At 39.2% G+C, this 20,643-nt stretch overlaps 1 protein-coding gene across 4 annotated transcripts in view; it reads right to left on the reverse strand.

The window, feature by feature from the left end:
• The window catches only part of dennd4c (DENN/MADD domain containing 4C), a 190,169-nt gene that overhangs the window by 41,513 nt on the left and 128,013 nt on the right, over positions 1-20,643 (reverse strand). For 3 of the 4 annotated variants that reach the window (XM_078569631.1, XM_078569643.1, XM_078569635.1), the window contains exons 16-22: positions 18,456-18,585; positions 17,892-18,098; positions 17,366-17,494; positions 14,432-14,579; positions 8,884-9,012; positions 5,265-5,372; positions 199-333 (exon numbers count right to left, since the gene is read on the reverse strand). In XM_078569631.1, coding sequence (XP_078425757.1) covers positions 199-333; positions 5,265-5,372; positions 8,884-9,012; positions 14,432-14,579; positions 17,366-17,494; positions 17,892-18,098; positions 18,456-18,585 — 986 coding nt within the window. The remainder of the gene's footprint in view (positions 1-198; positions 334-5,264; positions 5,373-8,883; positions 9,013-14,431; positions 14,580-17,365; positions 17,495-17,891; positions 18,099-18,455; positions 18,586-20,643) is intronic. The other variant, XM_078569637.1, reaches the window with a different exon arrangement.

The following is a 20,643-nucleotide window of genomic DNA, read 5'->3' on the forward strand; positions in this document are numbered from 1 at the left end:
ATTACTTGGATATTGACGTGACCTTGTTTTTTTGGTCCTTTTACAACATACAAATGGCTGTCTGGTCCAATCACCATTTTTAGTGACACACAGAACTCCAAAAAATTGCAAAAGGAATTGATAAAATGCAAAAAGGACAATAAAGCACGCTGTAATCCAATACAATAACGGCTACTAATGAGTAAAAAAATTACTTACCACTGCTTCCTTCACTGCCAACAGCAGCACATTGTAGCTTTACAATGCTGCTACTTGAATGAAGTTTTTCTGGCGAGCTAGAATTCTTATTTTTTTTACTCACAACTGATTCATCAGTGCTGTCTGTGCTTTTTTCTGTCGATGAAATGCAACGTAAATTTAGTTAAAGATGGTTTCCACTTCAAGTGAAGGATTTGAACTCAAAATCTAATCTACATATACAATAAAGATGAGAATGGATCCAAAGTACAGAACACAAGTATAGGTACAAGTACAAATGAAATTAAGGCTTGGGCAGGAGAGTTGAGGAAGATCAGCCATGATCATATTTAACGGCAGAGCAGGCTTGAGGGGCCATGTGGTCTACACCGGCTCTTATTTATATTGTTCTTAGAGTTGAGAAATACCCCTCTTCAACATGTATTTAATGTGGAATAAACACCAGAGAAACAACTTGTATTTACCTAGCACCTTTAACATAATGAAAGGTCCAAGGTGCTTCACAGGAGCATCATAAAACAAAATATGACACCTAGCCACATATTAGGTCAAAGGCCAAAAGTTTGGTCAGAGAGATAGGTTCAAATGAAGCAAGCAAGGTAGATGAAGGGTATTCCAGAGCTTGAGACTGAGGCAACTATACACATGGCCACCAATAATGGGCAATTAAAATTCAGGATGCACAGGAGGCTAGAATTACAGGAGTGCAGTTATCTTGGAGGGTTGTGGAGCTGGAGGAGATGACAGAAATGGGAAAGGCAAGGCCATTAAGGGATTTGAAAATGAGGATTAGAATTTTAAACATAGGTAATTTGGTCAACTAATACTCCAAAAAGTACTAGATCAATACTAAAGTGAGGTTGGGACAGTTTTCACCTGAACCGTGCTGGGACCAGTGTTCTGGCGAATCATATAACTGGGGCAGTAGAGGGGACTTTAAACTCAATAGTGGAGGCAAGAGATCAAGTGTGGGAAAATAAGATAAATTAAAGAGAGCAGAGGAGGCAAGAGAGCAAGGAGGCCAGAGAACAAGGCAGCAATAAGGGAAATGATAATCAAAGCATGGCAGGAAGGGACAGAGCATACAAACTTGTGTGGCAGCAGGTAAGGCGAGAGATTGCAAAAACAGTAAAACAACAGAGTTAAAGACTCTGTATCTGAATGCATGTAGCATTTGTAACAGAATAGTTGAAATAGAAATAAATATATATTATCTGGTAGCCATTACAGGGACATGGCTGCAAAATGATAAAGGCTGGGGCCTGAATATTCATGGCCACATGACATTTCGGAAAGACAGGCAGCTAGGAAAAAGGTGGAGCTCCGTTAATTAAGGATGACATTAGAACTATTATGAGGATGACATGAGAACGTTCCCACCTATCGCTGGCCTTCTATCCAGCTTCATCTGCTCCACCCCCTTTAAACAGTATAAACTTCATCACATTTCTACTTCTCTCCAGCTCTGAAGAGTCATACAGACTTGAAACGTTAACTCTGTTTCTCTCTGCACAGATGCTGTGAGACCTGCTGAGTTTTTCCAACATTTTCTGTTTTTGTTTCAGATTTCCAGCATCCGCAGTATTTTGCTTTTATCATCTTTCTCTATTGTACTAAAAAACAAGATGTAGAATCAGTTTGGGTACAGATATATAGAAAAAAGTTGCAGGGTTAGGTATACAGGAAGAAATAATGGGAGGGCTTGTGAGAAAGGGACAGCAAAAATCATGAGTGATTTTAATCTACAATAGATTGGACGAATCAGATTGGCAAAGATAGCCTGGAAGATAGAGTTCATAAGAGTGTTTTCGGGACAGTTTCTTAGAGCAGCATATGCTAGAACCAGAGGGCAGGTTATTCTAGATCTGGTAATGTGCAATGAGGCAGGATTAATTAATCACCTCATAGTAAAAGAGCCTCTATGTAGCAGTGACCATAACATGATTGAATTTCGTGTTCGGTTTGAGGGACAGAAGAGTAGGTCCAAGAAGAGTGCCTTAAACTTAAATAAGGACAATTATGAGGGTATGAAGACAGAATCGAAAATTAGGTTAAGGGGTAGATCAGTAAAGATGCAGTGGAAGACATTTAAGGAGATATTCTCAGCAAAGATTCATTCCAGTGAGAGAGAAACACTCTTGGGGAAGGTTACATCATCTGTGGCTCCTCTATTCAAGAAAGGAGGGAGAGAGAAAGCAGGAAACCAGTTAGCTTAACATCTGTCATAAGGAAAATGCTGGAATCTTTTATGATTTTAGCAGGGCACTCAGAAAATCTCAATGCAATCAGGCAGAATCAGCAGGGTATTGTGAAAGGGAAATCATGTTTAACCAATTTTTTGGACTGCTTTGAAGGAGTCATACGTGCTGTAGATAAAGGAAAACCGGTGACCGTGGTGTACTTAATTTCCAGAAAGCACCTGACAAGGTGCTACATCAAAAGGTTACTATGCAAATAAGAGCTCATGGTATAGGGGGTAACATCTTGACATGGATAAAGGATAGGTTAACCAACAGGAAACAATAAGCATAAATGAGTTATATCTGGGTTGGTAAGACATAACGAGTCGAGTGCCACAGGGATCAGTTCTGAGGCCTCAACTGCTTATATCAATGACTTGGTGAAGAGAGCAAATGTATGGTTGCTAAATTTGCTGATAATAGACATAGGTAGGAAAGTAAGTTGTGAAGAGGACGTGAGTTTGCAAAGGGATATAGATAGGTTAAGTGAGTAGGGAAAAATTTGGCATATGGAGTATAATGTGGGAAAAGGTGAACTTGTCCATTTTGGCAGGAAGAATAAAAAAAACAGCATGTTATTTAAATGGACAGGGATTGCAGAACTCTGCACTACAGAGGGGTCTGGGTGTCCTAGTACAAGCACAAAATGCTAGTATGCAGGTCCAGCCAGTGGTAAGGAAGGCAAATGGAAGCTTGTCATTTATTGCAATGTGAATGGAATATATAAGTAGGGATATTTTGCTACAGTTTTAGAGAGCATTGGTGAGGCTACATCTACAGTACTATGTACAGTTTTGGTCTCCTTATTTAAGAAAAGGACATAATTTCACTAGTAGCAGTTCAGAGAAGGTTCACTCAACTGATTCCTGCAATGAGGGGGTTGTCTTGAGAAAATACTGAGCCTGTTGGGCCCATAACCATTGGGGCTTAGGAAAATGAGAGGTGATCTTATTGAAACATATATGATCATGAGGGGACTTGACAGGGCAGATGCTGAAACAATGTTTTCACTGCAGGAGACACTAAAACTGGGGGTCAAGTTTAAAAGAAAGGGGCTCCCATTTATAAGATGGAGGAGAAATTTTTTGAGGTTTGCCAATCTGTGGAACTCTCTTCCTTGGAGAGGGGTGGACGCAGGGTCACTGAATGTTTTTAAGGCAAAGGTAAGGCAGATTCTTGACAAAGAAGGGAATCAAAGGGCATTGGGGGTTAACAGGAAAGTGGAATTGCAGCCACAATCGATCAGCCATGATCTTATTGAGTGGCAGAGCAGGCTCAAGGGGCCAAATTGATTAGGTAGCATGAACAGATCTTGTGGAGGGGAGGCAGGATGTAAATGGTGAATTTCTGGGAGAGGGGAAAGAAAAAAAAAATCACCCACAACCGAGTTAGCCATCATGGCCCACGATAGGAGGAAACTTGATAGGTTGAAGGTTCTAAACTTTCAAATGCTCTTGTTCCTGCATTATCTATCTAGCCTATAGTCATTCAAAACTCTCATGAAAAACCAACAGGGTAACAGAGTTAACCCAGTACCTAAAACAAAAGCAACATAGTCTACAAGTGCCTTCCCCACGTATAAGATGGTACCATTTATACAGCTGACCACAACAAACTAAAGTATATAATAAATCATTATTTTTTCTAACCCATCAGACCATTTCCAGAGGCACTAAGCAACTGCTGAAGGTTTCAATCACAATGTCAGATGCCACTTGTTACTTCTCCAAGGTCAGCCAGATGCATAGAGGAGAGGCTAGCAGTCTGAGTAACCTTCCTGGTGGATCTTACACATCCAGGACCTCTAAACAGATGAAGAAATTACTTCGGTTTTTAAACTTAGTGACTTATATGCGTTTTGCAAGATTCCAATGTTGTTGCAACAGAATTAGTGCAGTGTTATTTTAGCTGAGTGAAAAATTGTTTTTCAATTTTTTTTTCAAACAAATTATTTTGCGAAGAACTTAAAAATTCTCCAGTTGCCTTTTTTCTTCTTCCCCTGGTGATTTTAACAATAGGTAATTTGGTCAACAGATACTTTAAAAAGGACTGGATCAAAACTTAAGTGAGGTTTGTAGAGACAAACATGTTGATTCATACTGATTCAGTAACACAAGTAGATCTTGCCTAATGAAGGCAAGTGATTTTTAGGACAAGGGAAAGAAGAAAAGGCACCCACAACTGAGTTAACCATCATGCCATTTGAAAGGAGAAAACTTGATAGCACCAGTCACCCCACAGTACTTCACCCATGTAGCTATTCTTAATGTGAGAGCTTAGGTAAGGAGTATTGGCAGACAAACATATCTTCTCACCCAATACCTATTTCAAGATGACACTCAATAGCAGTTGGATAACACCAATTCCCAATGATTTTTTTAAAAAATGTGTTCTTTAAGGCCCTTAAGCCATTTCTTGCATCCCAAGAACTCATTATTACTTTCTCTTAAGACAGGTCATTTAACATTTATGCTACAAATATACATTTACAGCACACAATTTTTAACAAGTTGTATTCCATTAATTAGAAGCATTCCCAATCCAGGATCTCCCTATGCCATGCACCTGGACTTTGCTCAAATTGAGCTTGAGCTGCTACAGGAATCGCTCTACAATGACTTGCCGTCCCTAATTTTCTTCACCAGCTAATGGGGAAGTACTTAATTGCACGACTCTTGCTTATGTTAGCACAGCTGATAGTAGTAGGTGGTGTGCAAAAAATTGTTTGTGAACTCCAAAGTGCCACCACCTAGGAGATACTACAAATTGTAGGAAAACACTTGAGTAATGTTCAATTAAAAGTCAAATTAATTCTCATAACTTCACCTCTTTGCTCTTTAATTTCACCAGATAAGTCAATTTCTACCAGCGTTTCTTCAGTGTCATCACGTCGAAGTTCATCTTTAGACCCATACCCTTGGTCTGACTGAGCACCTGTAAGAAAGTTAACCGACAGTTTGAACAAAGATGCTTCCCTGTATGAGCCATTCATATACAGGAAAAAGAAAGCCTTTTATATATTTCACAAGAAATTGAGAATTCTTCAGACTATAAATACATCAAAGTTGTCCCTTCTGAACATACAAATATATATAGGAAATCTATTGTTTGGAAACACAAGTTGCCCAGAAATATTTTGAGCAGACCCTCAACATCATCAGCACCATTTTAGTACAGTACTTTGGGAGCAGAAACATGAAAGATACAATATTTGGTTAAGAAAACCAAATTTTATCACAGCTTTCTACTGTTTTATCACTATTTTGTGTCTCAGGTAAAAAAGGGGGACAAATTTAAAACAATCACGATCAAGAATAAATTACTCGGAAAACTCATGGGACTAAAGGTTGACAAGTCCCCTGGACTGGATGGCCTGCATTCGCAGATCTTAAAGGAAGTGGCTTTAGTTGCAATGGTTGCAATCTTTGAAAATTCCCTAGATTCTGGAAAGGTCCCGGGAGTTTGAAAAAAAAACCCACAAATTTTACACCACTATTCAAGAAAGGAGAGACAGACAGAAAGAGAGAACTAAAGGCCAGTTAGCTTAACATCTGTAATTGGGAAAATACTGTAATCCATTATTGAGGTAGTAGTAGGGCATTTACAAAATCACAATGCAGTCAACATGGGTTTTGAGAAAGGGGTTGACAAATTTATTAGAGTTCTTTGAGGATGCAATTTGCAGGATGGATAAAGGGAAACCAGACAATGTAGTGTATTTGGATCTCTAAAAGGTATCAATAACATGCCACATAAAAAGGTTACTGCACAAGATAAGATCACATGGTGTTGGCGGTGATACATTAGCATGGATAGAAGTTTGGCAGGAAACAAGTCAGGGTAAGTTGGTCATTTTTAGGTTGGCAAACTAGTAATGTTGCATGGATTAGTGCTGGGTCTCAACTATTTTGAGTTGGATGAAGGGGCTGACTGTACTGTAGCCAAATTTGCTGATGATACAAAGATACGTAGGGAAACAAGTTGGGAGGATACAAGGAGTTTGGAAATGGATATAGATAGGTAAGTGTGCACAAAACTGGCAGGTGGAGTACGATGTGGGAAAATGTGAGGTTCTCCACTTTGGTGGGAAGAATAGAAAAGCAGAACATTATTTAAATAGAGAGAGGCTATAGAATGCTGCAGGACTGAGGGATCTGGGAGTCCTCATACATGAACCAAAGTTATCATGCAAGTTCAGCAAGTGATCAGAAAGGCAAAAGGAACCTTGGCCTTTCCTGCAAGGGGGATGGAGTATAAAAGTAAGGAAATCTTGCTACAACCATACAGGACATTGGTGAGGCCAAACCTAGAGTACTGTGCACAATTTTGATCACCTTAAGGAAGGATATACTTACATTGGAAATAGTTCAGAGAAGGTTCACTAGGTTGATTCCTGGGATGAGGGGATTGTCTTATGAGGAAAGGTTGAGCCTATATTCATTGGAGTTTTGAAGAATGAGAGGTAATCTTAACGTAAGATTCTGAGGGGGCTTGATAAGGGTAGCTTCTGGAGGATGTTTCTTCTCATGGGGGAATCTAGAACTTGAGGGAACAGTTTCAGAATAAGGGGTCATCCATTCAAGACAGCAGAGGAGGAATTTCTTCTGTGGAATTCTTTTCCACAGAGCTGGGACATTGCATATATTCAAGGCAGAGTTAGGCAGATCTTTGATCTGCAGGGGAGTCAAGGGTTATGGGTGGGGGCAGGAAGGCAGGAAATTGAAGTTAAGGCCACAATCAGATCAGCCATGCTCAAATCAAACGGTGGAGCAGGTTCAATGGACTGAATGGCCTACCCCTGCTCTTATTTCTTATGATCTATGATTTATATCTACGGTGTTTTCTAGTTCACACACCTGTGCTTGGGCATTTTAGCCTCATTCTATGATCCAGAAAATTTCAAAAGCCAGAAAAGGACTTGACCAAGCATTCCAGACTGGGGAGGTTACAGTGTATTAATGTATTTACAAAATCCCAGTACAATGGACGAGAGACATTTTAAAGTCTTCCTGAAGTTATAGTTCATTTTGGCAATGTCACTTGTACAATCTTTCTATATTTTACATGATCAAGTTGATGTACGTTTACTTTGAACCCAAGGCAAAACATCTTAATTTTCTGAAAGGTTGAACACTGCAGACAAAAATTTAACCACAACAAAAGACAAAAAAAAACTACAATTACCATCAATAGTACTTTATACCATTAATACTAATACTATTTTCTGGAAATTTTTCAGCACTATGTAATTCATGTAAAACTTTTTTAAAAACTTCAAAGGCACATTATAATCTTAAACTGCTATGTATTCAATACTTGGAAGATTAATAGGCTTGTCGAAGTATGACATTACATGCTAAGCAGCATTTAACTTTCATTACAGTTCTTAGGATAACTAGTAATTTAGTAAAGTAAATAAGCAATTGCAATGAAGTAAACTCCTTAACACTCATTTGTACTCAATAGTAAAAACGGAAAAAGTTGCAGTACTTCCAGTACAGGCCACTTTAAGATCTACATATTACAAGAATAGTAGTGACGTAGCCTGATTTATTTAATTTTCATAAATTCCATACTTATTTCTCTTCCAAAGATCTGCAATTTAGATCTTTGGCCCAACCTCAAGCTACTGTAATCAGTGACAAGGAGAGCGGACCTGTGTTTGTTTCTATAGCCTTAAAGGAATCTAGAGCTATCGAAGGCAAGAAAAACAGGTTTGACTAACATACAAGAGTGGCTCTCAGTGTGGCTAGATGCCTTCACAATTCTTCACCTGAGGGCTTCCAATTGGGAGACATTACTTCTAGTTCATTTATACAAAATGCAAGTGTTTAGCTAATTATTCAGGGAATTAAATGTTCCTTCCTATTTTACAAACATGGGCATATTTGTCTACAAATGTTAGTGACAATTAAATTGATTTTCCTGTTAACTTCCATCCACCTACAAGTCAAATTTGGTCAGGATTTTGGACAATTTGGACTTGTACTATTCTATAGCTAAATGTATTTCAAAAATCAAGATGTTCTAGAAATGGCTTGAATAAAAGATAAAGCATCAAACAGAGTGAAACAAGTGAGAAATACTGCAAGTGATCAAGAATAATTAAATGAAAAAGGAGATAATAATACAGAGCTATTTCATTCAAATCAGGAGGAATTAATGCAGTTGAACGTTAAATCCTCACTATAAACTAAGCTTTGCAATCACAGGATATTATACACGGTATGCAGCAAAATCCAGTCAAAAGTATCACAAAGGAAAATTAGAAGTCCAGGTCAAGGGACTTTCCACGTTTGAGGTAACTAAGCAGCACTTAATGAAAGAAGGTAGAAGGGTGCTTAAGAAGAGTGAGTGCCAGATCATATTAGGGTTGAAGTAAACAAATCATTTACAAACTGTATAAAGATCACCTCTGGAGCTCGTGCAACTCAAAATCCAATACCTGTGTTGCTGTGATTATCGGTGCAATCTAGTCTGACTAGGTCTCGGACGAACAGCACATGCTCTCCACTGTTAGCATCGTTAGAACTATCCACGCTACCATGGCTCACAGCATCTGCATCACTTCCACCTGTTCACAACATTAATTGATGGTATGAAAAAGTAAAAGCAAATGGAAAAAAAAAACTATTAGAAACTTTCAAAGGAGATAAGCCACCAAAGCTATTACTTTTTAGTAACAGTTCAAGTGAAATGGGTGTCCAACAAAATAAGTTTCTGCTCCATGTTTCTGGTGACACAAATCTGCAATTTTTAGTTTGTTCATGAAGTTATTCAAGAAATGCTTTATGTCATGCAGGGACCTTTCAACCAAAACCAATATCTTTTAAACAACACTGTGGATGTTGGAAACCAGAAATAAAAAACAGAAAACGCTGGAAATACTCAGCATCTGTCAGGTAGCATCCAGAAACAGAATTAATGTTTCAGGTTGATGACCTTTCACAAGCTGATCTGATCATTGACCTGAAAAGTCAATGTTTCGCTCTCCACAGATGCTGCTTGGCTCGAGTATTTCCAGCATTTTCTATTTCTTTTAAATTTAGCTTGCATTAAAAATGTAATACAAAAAGATTGTTAAGTTTAATCTGCTGAAAACCAAAAGCACCAATTCTTGCATTATTCAACCTTATTTATTGAAACAATGCTTAGCAATTGCCATGGTGGTGGTCTTTGTTCAATCAAGTTGCTACAAAGTTAGTACTAAAAGTTGCTAAAAGTTGGTTACATTAATATTCTGAGAACATATTGGGCCATGTTTTGCACTAACCAATAAAAATCATGCCAGAAAATGCTGGGAAAACTCAGCAGGTCTAACAACATGGGGTGTGTGGAACATTCCTTGTTCCAGTCCTACTCGGGCCCCCTCCCACAACTCTTTCATCGGTACATCAATGACTGTTTCTGTGCTGCTTCATGCTCTCGTCTGGATCTGGAAAGATTTATCAATTTTGCTTCCAATTTCCACCCCTCTATCACCTTCACATGGTCCACCCCCCTCCCCCCCCACCCCGATCCCCATCAGCATTCCGTAGGAGCCGTTCCCTCCGGGGCGCCCTGGTCCACTCCTCCATGCCCACAACACCTCATCCCCTTCTCACAGCACCTTCCCATGCAATCTCAGAAGGTGCAGAAGGTGCAACACCTGGCCCTCCCCCCACCCCCTCACCATCCAAGGGCCCAAACACTCCTTTCAGGTGAAGCAGCGCTTCACTTGCACCTCCTTCAGTTTTGTCTACTGCATTCACTGCTCCCAATGCGGCCTCCTCTACATTGAGGAGACCAAACACAGGTTCGTTGACCACCTGAACTCCTACAGTCTGTCCACAAGCGTGACCCAGATTTTCCTGATGCTTGCCATTTCTACACACCTTCCTGCTCTCATGCCCACAGGTCCATCCTTGGCCTGCTGCAATGTTCCAGTGAAGCCCATCGCAAACTGGAGGAACAGCACCTCATCTTCCGAATAGGCACTTTACAGTCTTCCGGACATAACATTGAGTTCAACAACTTCAGGCCATGAACTCTCCTCTATCTTCACCCCTTTTTTAATCCCTTTTTTCAAAGTTCATTTTTTAAAATTCACTTATTTTTATTCATTGTTTTATCCCCTTTTTATCCCATTTTCTAAGCTTTTTCCTCCCTCCACCCTACCCCCCCAAAGGCCATCTGTTACTTGTTCCCTGTTGTTCTTTTCAAAGTGCTTACCCTTGTTCTGCTATTAACACATTCTGCTTTCTTACCTTTATGTTACTATCAGTGCCTTTTTAGCCCTTGCCACTAGCATTAACACTCCTTGTCCTTTTGTTCATGTCATCTTTGTAAATCTCTCTTTTGCCCCCATCGCTAGCCCTCTATCCAGCTTCACCTGTTCCATCCCCTTAAACTGTATAAATTTCACTACATTTGTACTTCAGCTCTGAAGAAGGGTCATAGGGACTCGAAATGTTAACTGTTTCTCTCTCCACAGATGCTGTTAGACCTGAGTTTCTCCAGCATTTTCTGTTTTTGTTTCAGTTTTCCAGCATCTACAGTATTTTGCTTTTATAAAAGCCATGCCAGTCTTGACCATACGCTTTCTATAGGGTTCTACACTAAGTTACTAGCACACAAATATCCAAGTGCAGCGCACTCGATATGGCTTTTTGGATATCTGTAAACACGGCAAGTAACGTGCATCTTTTTTAACCAGACTGAAGAATTAACAATCAGTGCAGAGTTTGAAAGCCCAAACCAGGAAGTGTCAGCTAGAATAGTGAATTCAATGCCAAATCAGGCACAGAAGCTAAAGTAATGAGGGATAGAAAGACTGAATGAAGAGAAAGATACAATAGACACAAAGAAAAAAAAACTTGTTCAAAAAATTCAAAGTTGAAGGAATGCAATAAAAAAGACAATTTTCATTGTCAGATAAGTCTTAATTACTGCCCAACAGCTTAAGCCATTAAAAAAGGTATTTAGACTGGAATAGACAAGTGCCAACATTTTCTGGTGGGTTTAGTGCCTATCTAAAAGGCAGATACATTAAGTTCACACTGTTCAATACATTGGAATGGTCAATTAAACAGTGAAAATGGCCAGTTTGGGAAGTTTATGGAGGACTGTCACATTGAGGCAAATTCCAGGTTTCTGTGCTATAACTGCACATGGTGTTCCCAGAATTTGCTGTCCGAGTTGCACATAAGCAACAGTAAGTACTGTTTATTTCACTATTACTTTCATAGCAAAATCCAGTCCAATAAAATGGAAAAAAATGCAAAAGACAGAGCATCACCATCCAGTGGCAGTCTCATGAAATATACAACACTGCCACTGACAAGATTTGGCAACTATTAGGCAGCTACTCTCTTGCCTAGGTTCTGAGCAGCAGCATGATTTAACTTTTAGGCTAATAAGTAAAACTAATGGACAGCAAGATTTTTTTTCTAAAATACCAAACAAGAACACACAGTCGAACAGACAGTCCAATTGTTACTCAATACACAACCACGTGACCCCAAGTTTCAATGATTCCAGCTTTCAATCATTAACTGGAACAAATCACAGAGGTGCCCAGGATAGCCTTAGAAAGGGCTTCCTCAATGAATGTTAGCTTTCAACTTACTCCACCTATCCTGCACCTTTTGACGCTATAGCACAGTTCAGTATTAAATATAGTCTTAATAGTCATGAAGTCCACAGACTATCGTACCTAGCCAACTGGAAGGCTACAGATGACAGAAAATGGCCTCCATGTATGACAAAAGGCAGGGGTAGGTGCAAGGGCACTTTAACAATATTACTCTCTTCGCTTTATTAATTTCTATAGCAACAATATTTCTAAAAATCAAAAAGATAGATGCTTAGTGAAATTTTTCCCATTATGAGTTAACACCAGCTTAAGGAATAGACATAATAGTTGTAAAAATTGCTTAAAACCTTCTTTCTTGATGGAAGAGCCTTCAGTTATTCACTTTCGCCCTCAATATATTTGGAAGATTTGACACAAAATTCCCATCTAAGGGGCCCAGTTCAGAAAAAAATTGCTCAGGCCTTAAACCTGCTACGCCATGTCTGGTCTCATTGCAATACGAGATGGTCCAAGGTGATGAGCCTTTGAATCTAGCTCCTTTCAAAGGATGCACAGACGATCTCTGCTCATTACCTCCAATAACCATCTTATTATCTCATCTTAAATTATTAAAGGTGTGAACCACCTCCTAACACATCGTAGCAGTATTAACGCCTTGCACCATTTATTTTAAAAAAAAATTTGAGCCCCATCTTGCTGAAGTTCCCTGTCCCAAACACCATTCCACATCAAGAATTTGGGCAGCCAGTCTTCCAAGGCTTCCCTCAGGGCTAAATTGTTACAAAGTGCTGCAAAGCAGGGTCACAGGTGAACATTCCCCATTTTCTTTTCTATAACACCTCAACAACAAACTCAAACTGTAACAATTAACACTTTTTAAAACATACATGATGTTTTATGCAAAAGTGTCTTACTTGTTTTGAAGAAAAAAACTCACCCAAGCCCAATATCTTTCCATTACCTGGACATTCTCAATTTCCTTTCCAGAGAAAGACAATGGCCCAGAATTTGCTGGGAAAATAACAGCAAGCTTACTGTGCATGCCATTATTAGTGTGTACATAACCCAGCAATGTTTGGCATGAAGATGATACATCATGAGTTGAGAATGGACGACGTATGTTGCTCTTCCACGAGCTTTGCAAAAATAGGAACTATCAATCTCAGGAGTTAGGCAGCAGCTGAATTTGCATTGTTAAAACAAATTAAATTGGCCAAAGAAAGTTAGGTCTAGCACTTCTCAATACAAGAATCCTTTTAATGATGGGAGTTATGATTCTGCAATGTCTCTCAATGTCTCTGGCCGAAAAAGGGAACAACTGAAACTGGGGTTTCAATCCTACAGTTAGTAAATTGTATCCAGAGATTAAAATTTTAAATACTATTTTTCTTTCTTCTCCCTTATCACATTTCTCCCCTCTCAATGCCACCTTTCTTTGCTTTTATTTCCCTTTCTATACCTAATATGACTCTAAACAGCCCTATTTTCTAACCCTATTGCAACAAGGCCATAGATAGTCATCAACTTATCCTAATTGGCCACTGGTAAACAATTTTTCATTAAATAAATAACTTCACTCAAACAATACAATCCATTAACTGAGTTATATAGGGCTGCTTTCAAATTTTAGCTTAAATTGCCCAAAACTTGTCATCGTGTGATTAATTGGTAAAGTAACTTTCAGTTAGACTTACTATGTTAGTGACAGTAAGGGGGAGACAGTGGTTTAGTGGCAACGTCACTGAACTAGTAATCCAGAGGCCCAGGCTGTACTCTGGGGACATGGGTTCAAATCCCACCATGGCAGCTGGTAGAATTTGAATTTAATAAATAAAATCTGGCATTGAAAGCTAGTCTCAGAAATGGTGCAACTGATTATCATAAAAACCTATCTGGTTCACTTGCATCGTGTAAGAAAGGCAAGCTGTCTTTATCTGGTCCGGCCTACATGTGATTCCAAACCCATAGCAATGTGGATGACTCTTAATTACCCTCTGAAATGGCCAGTTAAGCCACTCAGCACAAGAGCAATTTGGGATGGACAACAAATGCTGGCTTTGTCAGCAATGCCCACATCCCAAGAAAGAATTTTGGAATATTATTACAAGCTGAATCTCCAGCTGTTTATACCATCTGGTTCATGCATTTAATGGTGTACTTCCATGTTCGAACATCCTGGATCTGGACCTCTCATCACCCCACACCCCACACCCTCCACCCTTTTCAGCATGCTGTACAAAATGTTGTACAACAAACCAGGCAACACTATTTGGTTAAACCCTGCTATCTGTCCTTCAAGTCAGTCACTTTAAATCAGGGACTAACAGAACCTCTCAAATGTCCCCCTAAATCTCATACCCAAAAATCACGTTATTTTTCCAAAATATGGCAATCAACTTTGCTTCTTTAAAAGGGATACCTGAGATCAGTGGCACTTGGGCATTCGAAGAGCTTGACTTTTTAAACACTTGGCGAAAATGAGATACACCACGAACCACATTCCGCACTTTTGTCCACAGAAAGCAGCCACTGCGATTACTGCTGGGCCAGGGACTCTCCAAAACAGCCTGTAGAAAAAAAAAGTCCATTGCACACAGGCTCAGAAGTAATAACTAATACTCTTACAGTCTTGTGCAAAATTTATTTCAACACTCGCTACACAATTATTTTACCTTTTCTCCACTCAATATGTACTTCACCAGCCCCTACCTTTTTCAGAGGAATGGCTAATGCAGAATTACCAGTGACCCACAGTTGTAATGCCACTTCTGCAATAATTCACACCATTTTGTTAGCAAAGATTGCAAAATTTGGAGATTGAGAAGTTGCCAATCTAACTTCGTTCTGGCAAAAAGCATGCCACTAACCCAAGGAGGAGCTCTCATACAGCACCAGATACAGCATAACTAACATGTTAAGCAAACCTTAAAATTATTCCTAGCAATAAAAATGTAACTAACTTAAAATTTACAATATTGCCAGAATCTGAATACCTGCAAGCAAAGCTCTACACATGTAAGCATGCATACACAAAGACAAGCTTTGCCCAATGAGAAAATATCTCTACCAACCTTTTTTACATCATAGGCAAATGTGGTTTAAAAAAACCCAAGTAAAAGTGTTGTTTAACTTACAGTTCTGTCACTTTATAAAAGTAAACATTTATTAATACAAGATTGATTGTAAACACATACACGAGTCTACAAAATTACTGCTATAACTACAAAAATCCCCTAATTAATCTGACTCTCAGTTACACCCCCGATAAAGCAACAGTAAATCTTATAGATTTAAAAAAGACACCTAGCACAGCACACCCTAGACAGCCGCATTCAAAAGGAGTTTCTTTCAGCTCTGGATCCTTGCAGACAGCAGCTTGAGGCTTCTCACACTTGTTGGTTCTTAAAATGCTTACACAATCTCCTTTATACATATCTTTCTCTTTGAATGTAAATTTTCCATTGTATCACTAGGCTTTTAACTTTACCTCTTCTAACAATAACATCCTTTCATCCCCCAAATTTTATTAGTGAAAAAAAATAAACACATTGTTTGACATCTTCTAGCTAGGTGTAACAGTTCACCTGCAGTCTTGAATGGTTTCTTTTAACAAATGCAAATTTACACTTTACCTTCTATCCTCCTTAGGTTTTATCTAATTAACATCTCAAAACTACCGTAAAAGCACCCAGACTAGCTGGCTTTAATCCAATTAAGACACACAGACCCACAAGAACTCTGTTTAAAAATAATTTCCAATAACATTATATCTTCTTCACACCAAGTCTTATGAAATCATACACCTATCAAGTCTACTTCCAGACATGTGAATAGTAAAACAGTATACCACTTGTGATTGGACGTCAACCAGGTACCCATCAGATGATAAACTTATTCAAATGCCTGTTCTCTTTTTGCTCAGGGCCCTTTCATGCGTGTGCAAACTACTACTGAAGATATTCCTGGAGATCTGACCACGTGAAGTATGCAAATATAATTGTATTCATCTTAAAGGTTGAGCCATTGTAGTTTAAGAATCTTGGCTTGCTTTGCATAAGCAGCTATTGTTCGAGATATTCTGTATGAGATATTTCCTTCGACAGCTTTGAGCAAGTGAAGAGGGAAACAAAGGCAGGGGAATGGTAGAAAACTGTAGGTGGGGGAGGGAATTGCAAGGGGGAAATCAGAAACTTGTATTCAACTGCTGACTAATAGTAACTCAAATTGTACAAACAATATTGTTAACACCCAGATGTTACTCAGAACAAATTGGAAGACAGTAGATCACTGATGAAACAATGTGCAGGGTTACGGGGAAAAGGCAGGAGATTGGCATTAAGTTAAAATGCTCAGTGAGCTGATGCAGACACGATGGGCCGAATGGCTCCCGTCTACACCGTAACAATTCTGTGACAGTGATTTTCATCTGACTGATAGTAATAGGTGCAATGCCCCCATATATGACTTGCAATTAGTAATAGTTGTGATTACACTCCATATAAGCCTCTCACCTTGATCTCACCCTATTAACATTTTCTTCTACTACTTTCACCCTCATATACTGATCTCACTTCCCCTTACAATCGTATCCTATAACCTGCTAATATTCACTCGCAAACTACTCCCAACACCTCTCTGCATGGGGAAAGGGTGATCTATCCAGTGTGCACAATCAAATATATCTACACAAAGTTGCTCTATGTTATTTTCAACAGGGGCCCATACCTCTCGTCATCTCCTTGGATGACTACTCTGACCTTGGAGGCCAATCATCGCATGGACTTCCTACAGGCCAGCATAGACTAGCCTGAACCAAATTTGAAGACACACAAAGGGCAGTTGGCTCAGTTTGAGCTCGTTCTCACAGGGGATATAATCCTAAACTCTGCTCAGCCCCAACATTGCTACACCATTCCCTGATCAGATTCTGTCAAGATCAGTTTTCATAAAATTATAGAAATTACAGCACAGGAGGCCATTCAGATCCTGGTACTAGCTAGCTCTTCTCCAGCACTATTTTACCCAAAACCTTGTATATTACACAGTTTCAAATATATCCCTTTGCCTCAATAGTACTTGGATGTCACTGAATTCCTTTGCTTAAGGCATGCAATAAAGTTAGCCCAGATGGAGTTTCTGCTTGCCACATTGAACCTTATTAACAAAAAGGCATTTGGGAGTATCATTTATATTCTGGTGATTGACTGAAAATAAAAAAAAACTTCTCAATCCACAAGGATTATTGATGAAGAAAGCCAGTTATCCTTTCATAATTTGTCATACTAGTTTAAAGGTCAAGAAAAAAATCCATTTCTGCACCACACAATGCAAATAGATTTAGCTTCTAACTTACCTTGTTGTAATAACCATAAGTAATGGCATTCGGTTGCACACCTGCATTTTTCATTTCAAACAAAACTCTAACAGCAAGTACTGGGTGGCCCAAGAGTCCACACAATTGCATCAGAACCCTGTAGCACACCTGTACATAGTAAAAAAGGAATTAAGTGAATTTCACTTGCACATAGAACCAAATTAAGATAGTGAGCAGAAATAGCACTGACAGAAGTATGTTCAGTTTCATAGTTCACTGCCACAAACATTTCTTAATCTAATAACATAGGAACAGGAATAGGCATTCAGTCCTTTAAGCATGTTTCAAAGTTTTGTGGAAAAATCTTAGAACATTTGAGTTGATGATAATGCTCTTTAGAAATAGTAACATGTTAGAATTCCTTAAATCGAACAGTCAACTAACATGTTTCTAAGGCGGATAATTGACGATAATGAACAAATCTGTAGCATCAGTAAAATTACACTGCTGCATCCTTCAAGTTAACTGCAAATGGTATTTTTGTGGTGGTGAAATGTGCACTTGCCTCATCCAGTGGATCCACCTTCATATCTCTCATTTTGATGAGAACATTGTATGCTTGCTGCAGTGCTCGGACCTTGGCATGGGAGACTCCAACATATGCAGGTAAGCAAATGAACCAAAGGCTGTAACAATGGCTGAACAAGCACTTGGACCAAAGTGCAGGGACGGAAAAGTACTTCTTTGCAATTTTCTGGGCAGTTTTTATCTCCTGTGAAGCAAAGTATTGATCACTTCTCCATTATATAGCAAAAAAAATGTGACAGGACATTTGTTTCTTCCAAAAGATTCTCATCGTGGTTTCCAATTCTTTGGTTTTCTTTCCATTTTAATAACTCAATAGAGTAAGCGCCTTCAGACTTAGCCAAAGTCTGACATAAAATGCTTAGCTTTTGTACTGTATAAATTGTATTGGAAAACCCCATTTCTACAAAGTATTCAGCTACCTTGTTAAACCTATCAATAGGACATGTAAGCAAAAGATACTGTAGAACACAGATGAAACATTGTTAATAGTTATCTCTACGACCAAGCACTACTGTTTAAACCTACTCAAAACGTCCCTCACCTGTTTAGTTCTTTTTGCCATGAGGGCTGGACTGCTGGGGATAGTAGCTCCAATTAAAAGTTTGACTGGCATTTTTAATTCCTGTGGTCTGTCGAACAGTTCCGGTTTAAGCACTGGAAAAGTTTTATAACTGAAATAAAAATTTAAATACAAGTTCACCAAAATGATTTTTTGCATATTCTAAGTAAAACTTAACCAAACAAGGTATTTTGGCTTTACAATATGATTAACTTAACAGCCAAGACACAAAACTAACTGATGTTTTGAGGTACAATCTCGTTTAAAATGAGGTTAATGAGTTGAAACAGCTTTCAGCTTTGATGAACAGGAATGCTTTGTGAAGCAGGCCCAAGGCAAGGCTGAGTAATTGAAGGAAAGTGTGAAGATCATTCAAGCATGTTTTTAGGGTCTGGGGCGATATCGGTGAGGTCACTATGTTAATAATAATGTATTGAAGAACTTATGTGGACCATATAATCATGGCAGTAGAATGATTAGTCGAGATTGAGATGGCGTAAGTGCGTTTTCTTGGCCCCCTGTTAACAATATTCAATGAGCATAAAATGTAGAGATCAAGGCAGAACTGGTATAAGTGATCTGAGTAAACCACTATGCTGTAGTCACATTGGATTGTGGTGTGATACATCAGAGTCCTTAAAGTGAATTGTGAACTCAAAAGAATCGGAATAGTGTAATACAAATTACCCGAGTAAGCATGTTGGATGATGCAACGTGAACTTGTTAAAGGCCTGTTTCTGTGGTTGCTACAAAAGATGTCTGTGTACTCTGGTGCTTAAAGTAACAAAAGCAAAGTAAAACAGGAAAACAGTCCCAACAGTGGGCAATTTCCCCCATATTTGACAAAACATTGTGCTTCAATACATGGAGGAATTTTATAGAAATGCTGTGTGCAAGAATGGAGGATCATTTTTTTCCTGTACACAATTAACTATAAGCAGTTGCATACTGATTTTGGCTTGAATCGCCAAGTACCCTCCTCTCCCCTCCCCACCCCCCTCTTTCCTACCCTGCCCCTCTCCCCTCTTTCCTCACCCCCCACTCTCCCTTTTCCTCCCCTGCAAGTGACACACTAATTATATTTTAGAACAAAAGCACCTTGGGTTGAATCAAAATAGTTAATTTCACTGCAGTCACATTAACTATGCTCTCCAAGGGAGTATTATTAGGTGTAACCAAGGTACACAGTACATCAAAAGGCATGGGGTTCCCCCTAAGGCTCACACTGCTATTCAATTGCTTGTGTAGCTATTACTCTCAACTCTTAGTTAGTCCATGTCTGCTATCACGCCCTCCTTTCTTAATTTGTCAACTCTGACATTATTGAATGCGTTACTACTCCTAGCACTTAGCTGAGAGATAGAGATCACTGGAAGCGGGGTTATTTTTCTTCACTGATTTCTGCAGCGACTGATTTGTTCAATCACACACTTACCTTCACCTTAGATGCCCTAGCCCCAATAAACCAATTCTCTCTCCCACCCTAGCGATTCCCATTGTACAGTCATCATCTCCATTTCCTTAAATCCAAGGGGTGCAGACTTGAACGCAATGAGTGGAGAACTGGTTTAGTCATTCCTGCCAGATCTGGCTGGATCACAAAGCACCATCAAGCCTTGTTCTTGTCTGCTAAAATGTAAAGGTAACCCCAAGTTTCTTTCCTCTGCTGAACATCATCTTAAACCCCACTCCAGTGTCCTCCACCTTTTCCTCCAACAATACTGTACTCCATTTTGGGAACCTGTTGCTTGCAATTCCTGGACCATATGGGAACTACAGGACACTTTATCCATCTCGGGTAACCACAAGTGTAGGAAGTAGCTCCAGGTGCTCCAGTTTGAGCTCTGGATTTCCAAGTTTAAGGGGCAGCTGCAGTCCCTGCAGAGCATCAGAGGGCAAGTATTTCCTAGATCTTATGTTCCAGGAGCTGGTCATCCCAAAGGCAGTGAGAGTTTAAAATAGAAGATGGAGAGCCATCTGGAAGAGTAAGAAGAGGCAGAAGTGCAGGAATTTCAGAGTCCGTCTCACTCTCAAACAGGTGTTCAGCTTTGGAGGCTGCGAAAAGTGACAATACCTTGAAGGAATGCAGTCCAAACCATGGCACCAATGGGCAAGGGACTAAACAGGAGGGAGCAAAAAACTGTAAAAAGGCAGTCAATATAGGAGATTG

Source organism: Cetorhinus maximus, chromosome 2 (assembly GCF_964194155.1).
Source record: "Cetorhinus maximus chromosome 2, sCetMax3.hap1.1, whole genome shotgun sequence".
NCBI lineage: Eukaryota > Metazoa > Chordata > Chondrichthyes > Lamniformes > Cetorhinidae > Cetorhinus > Cetorhinus maximus.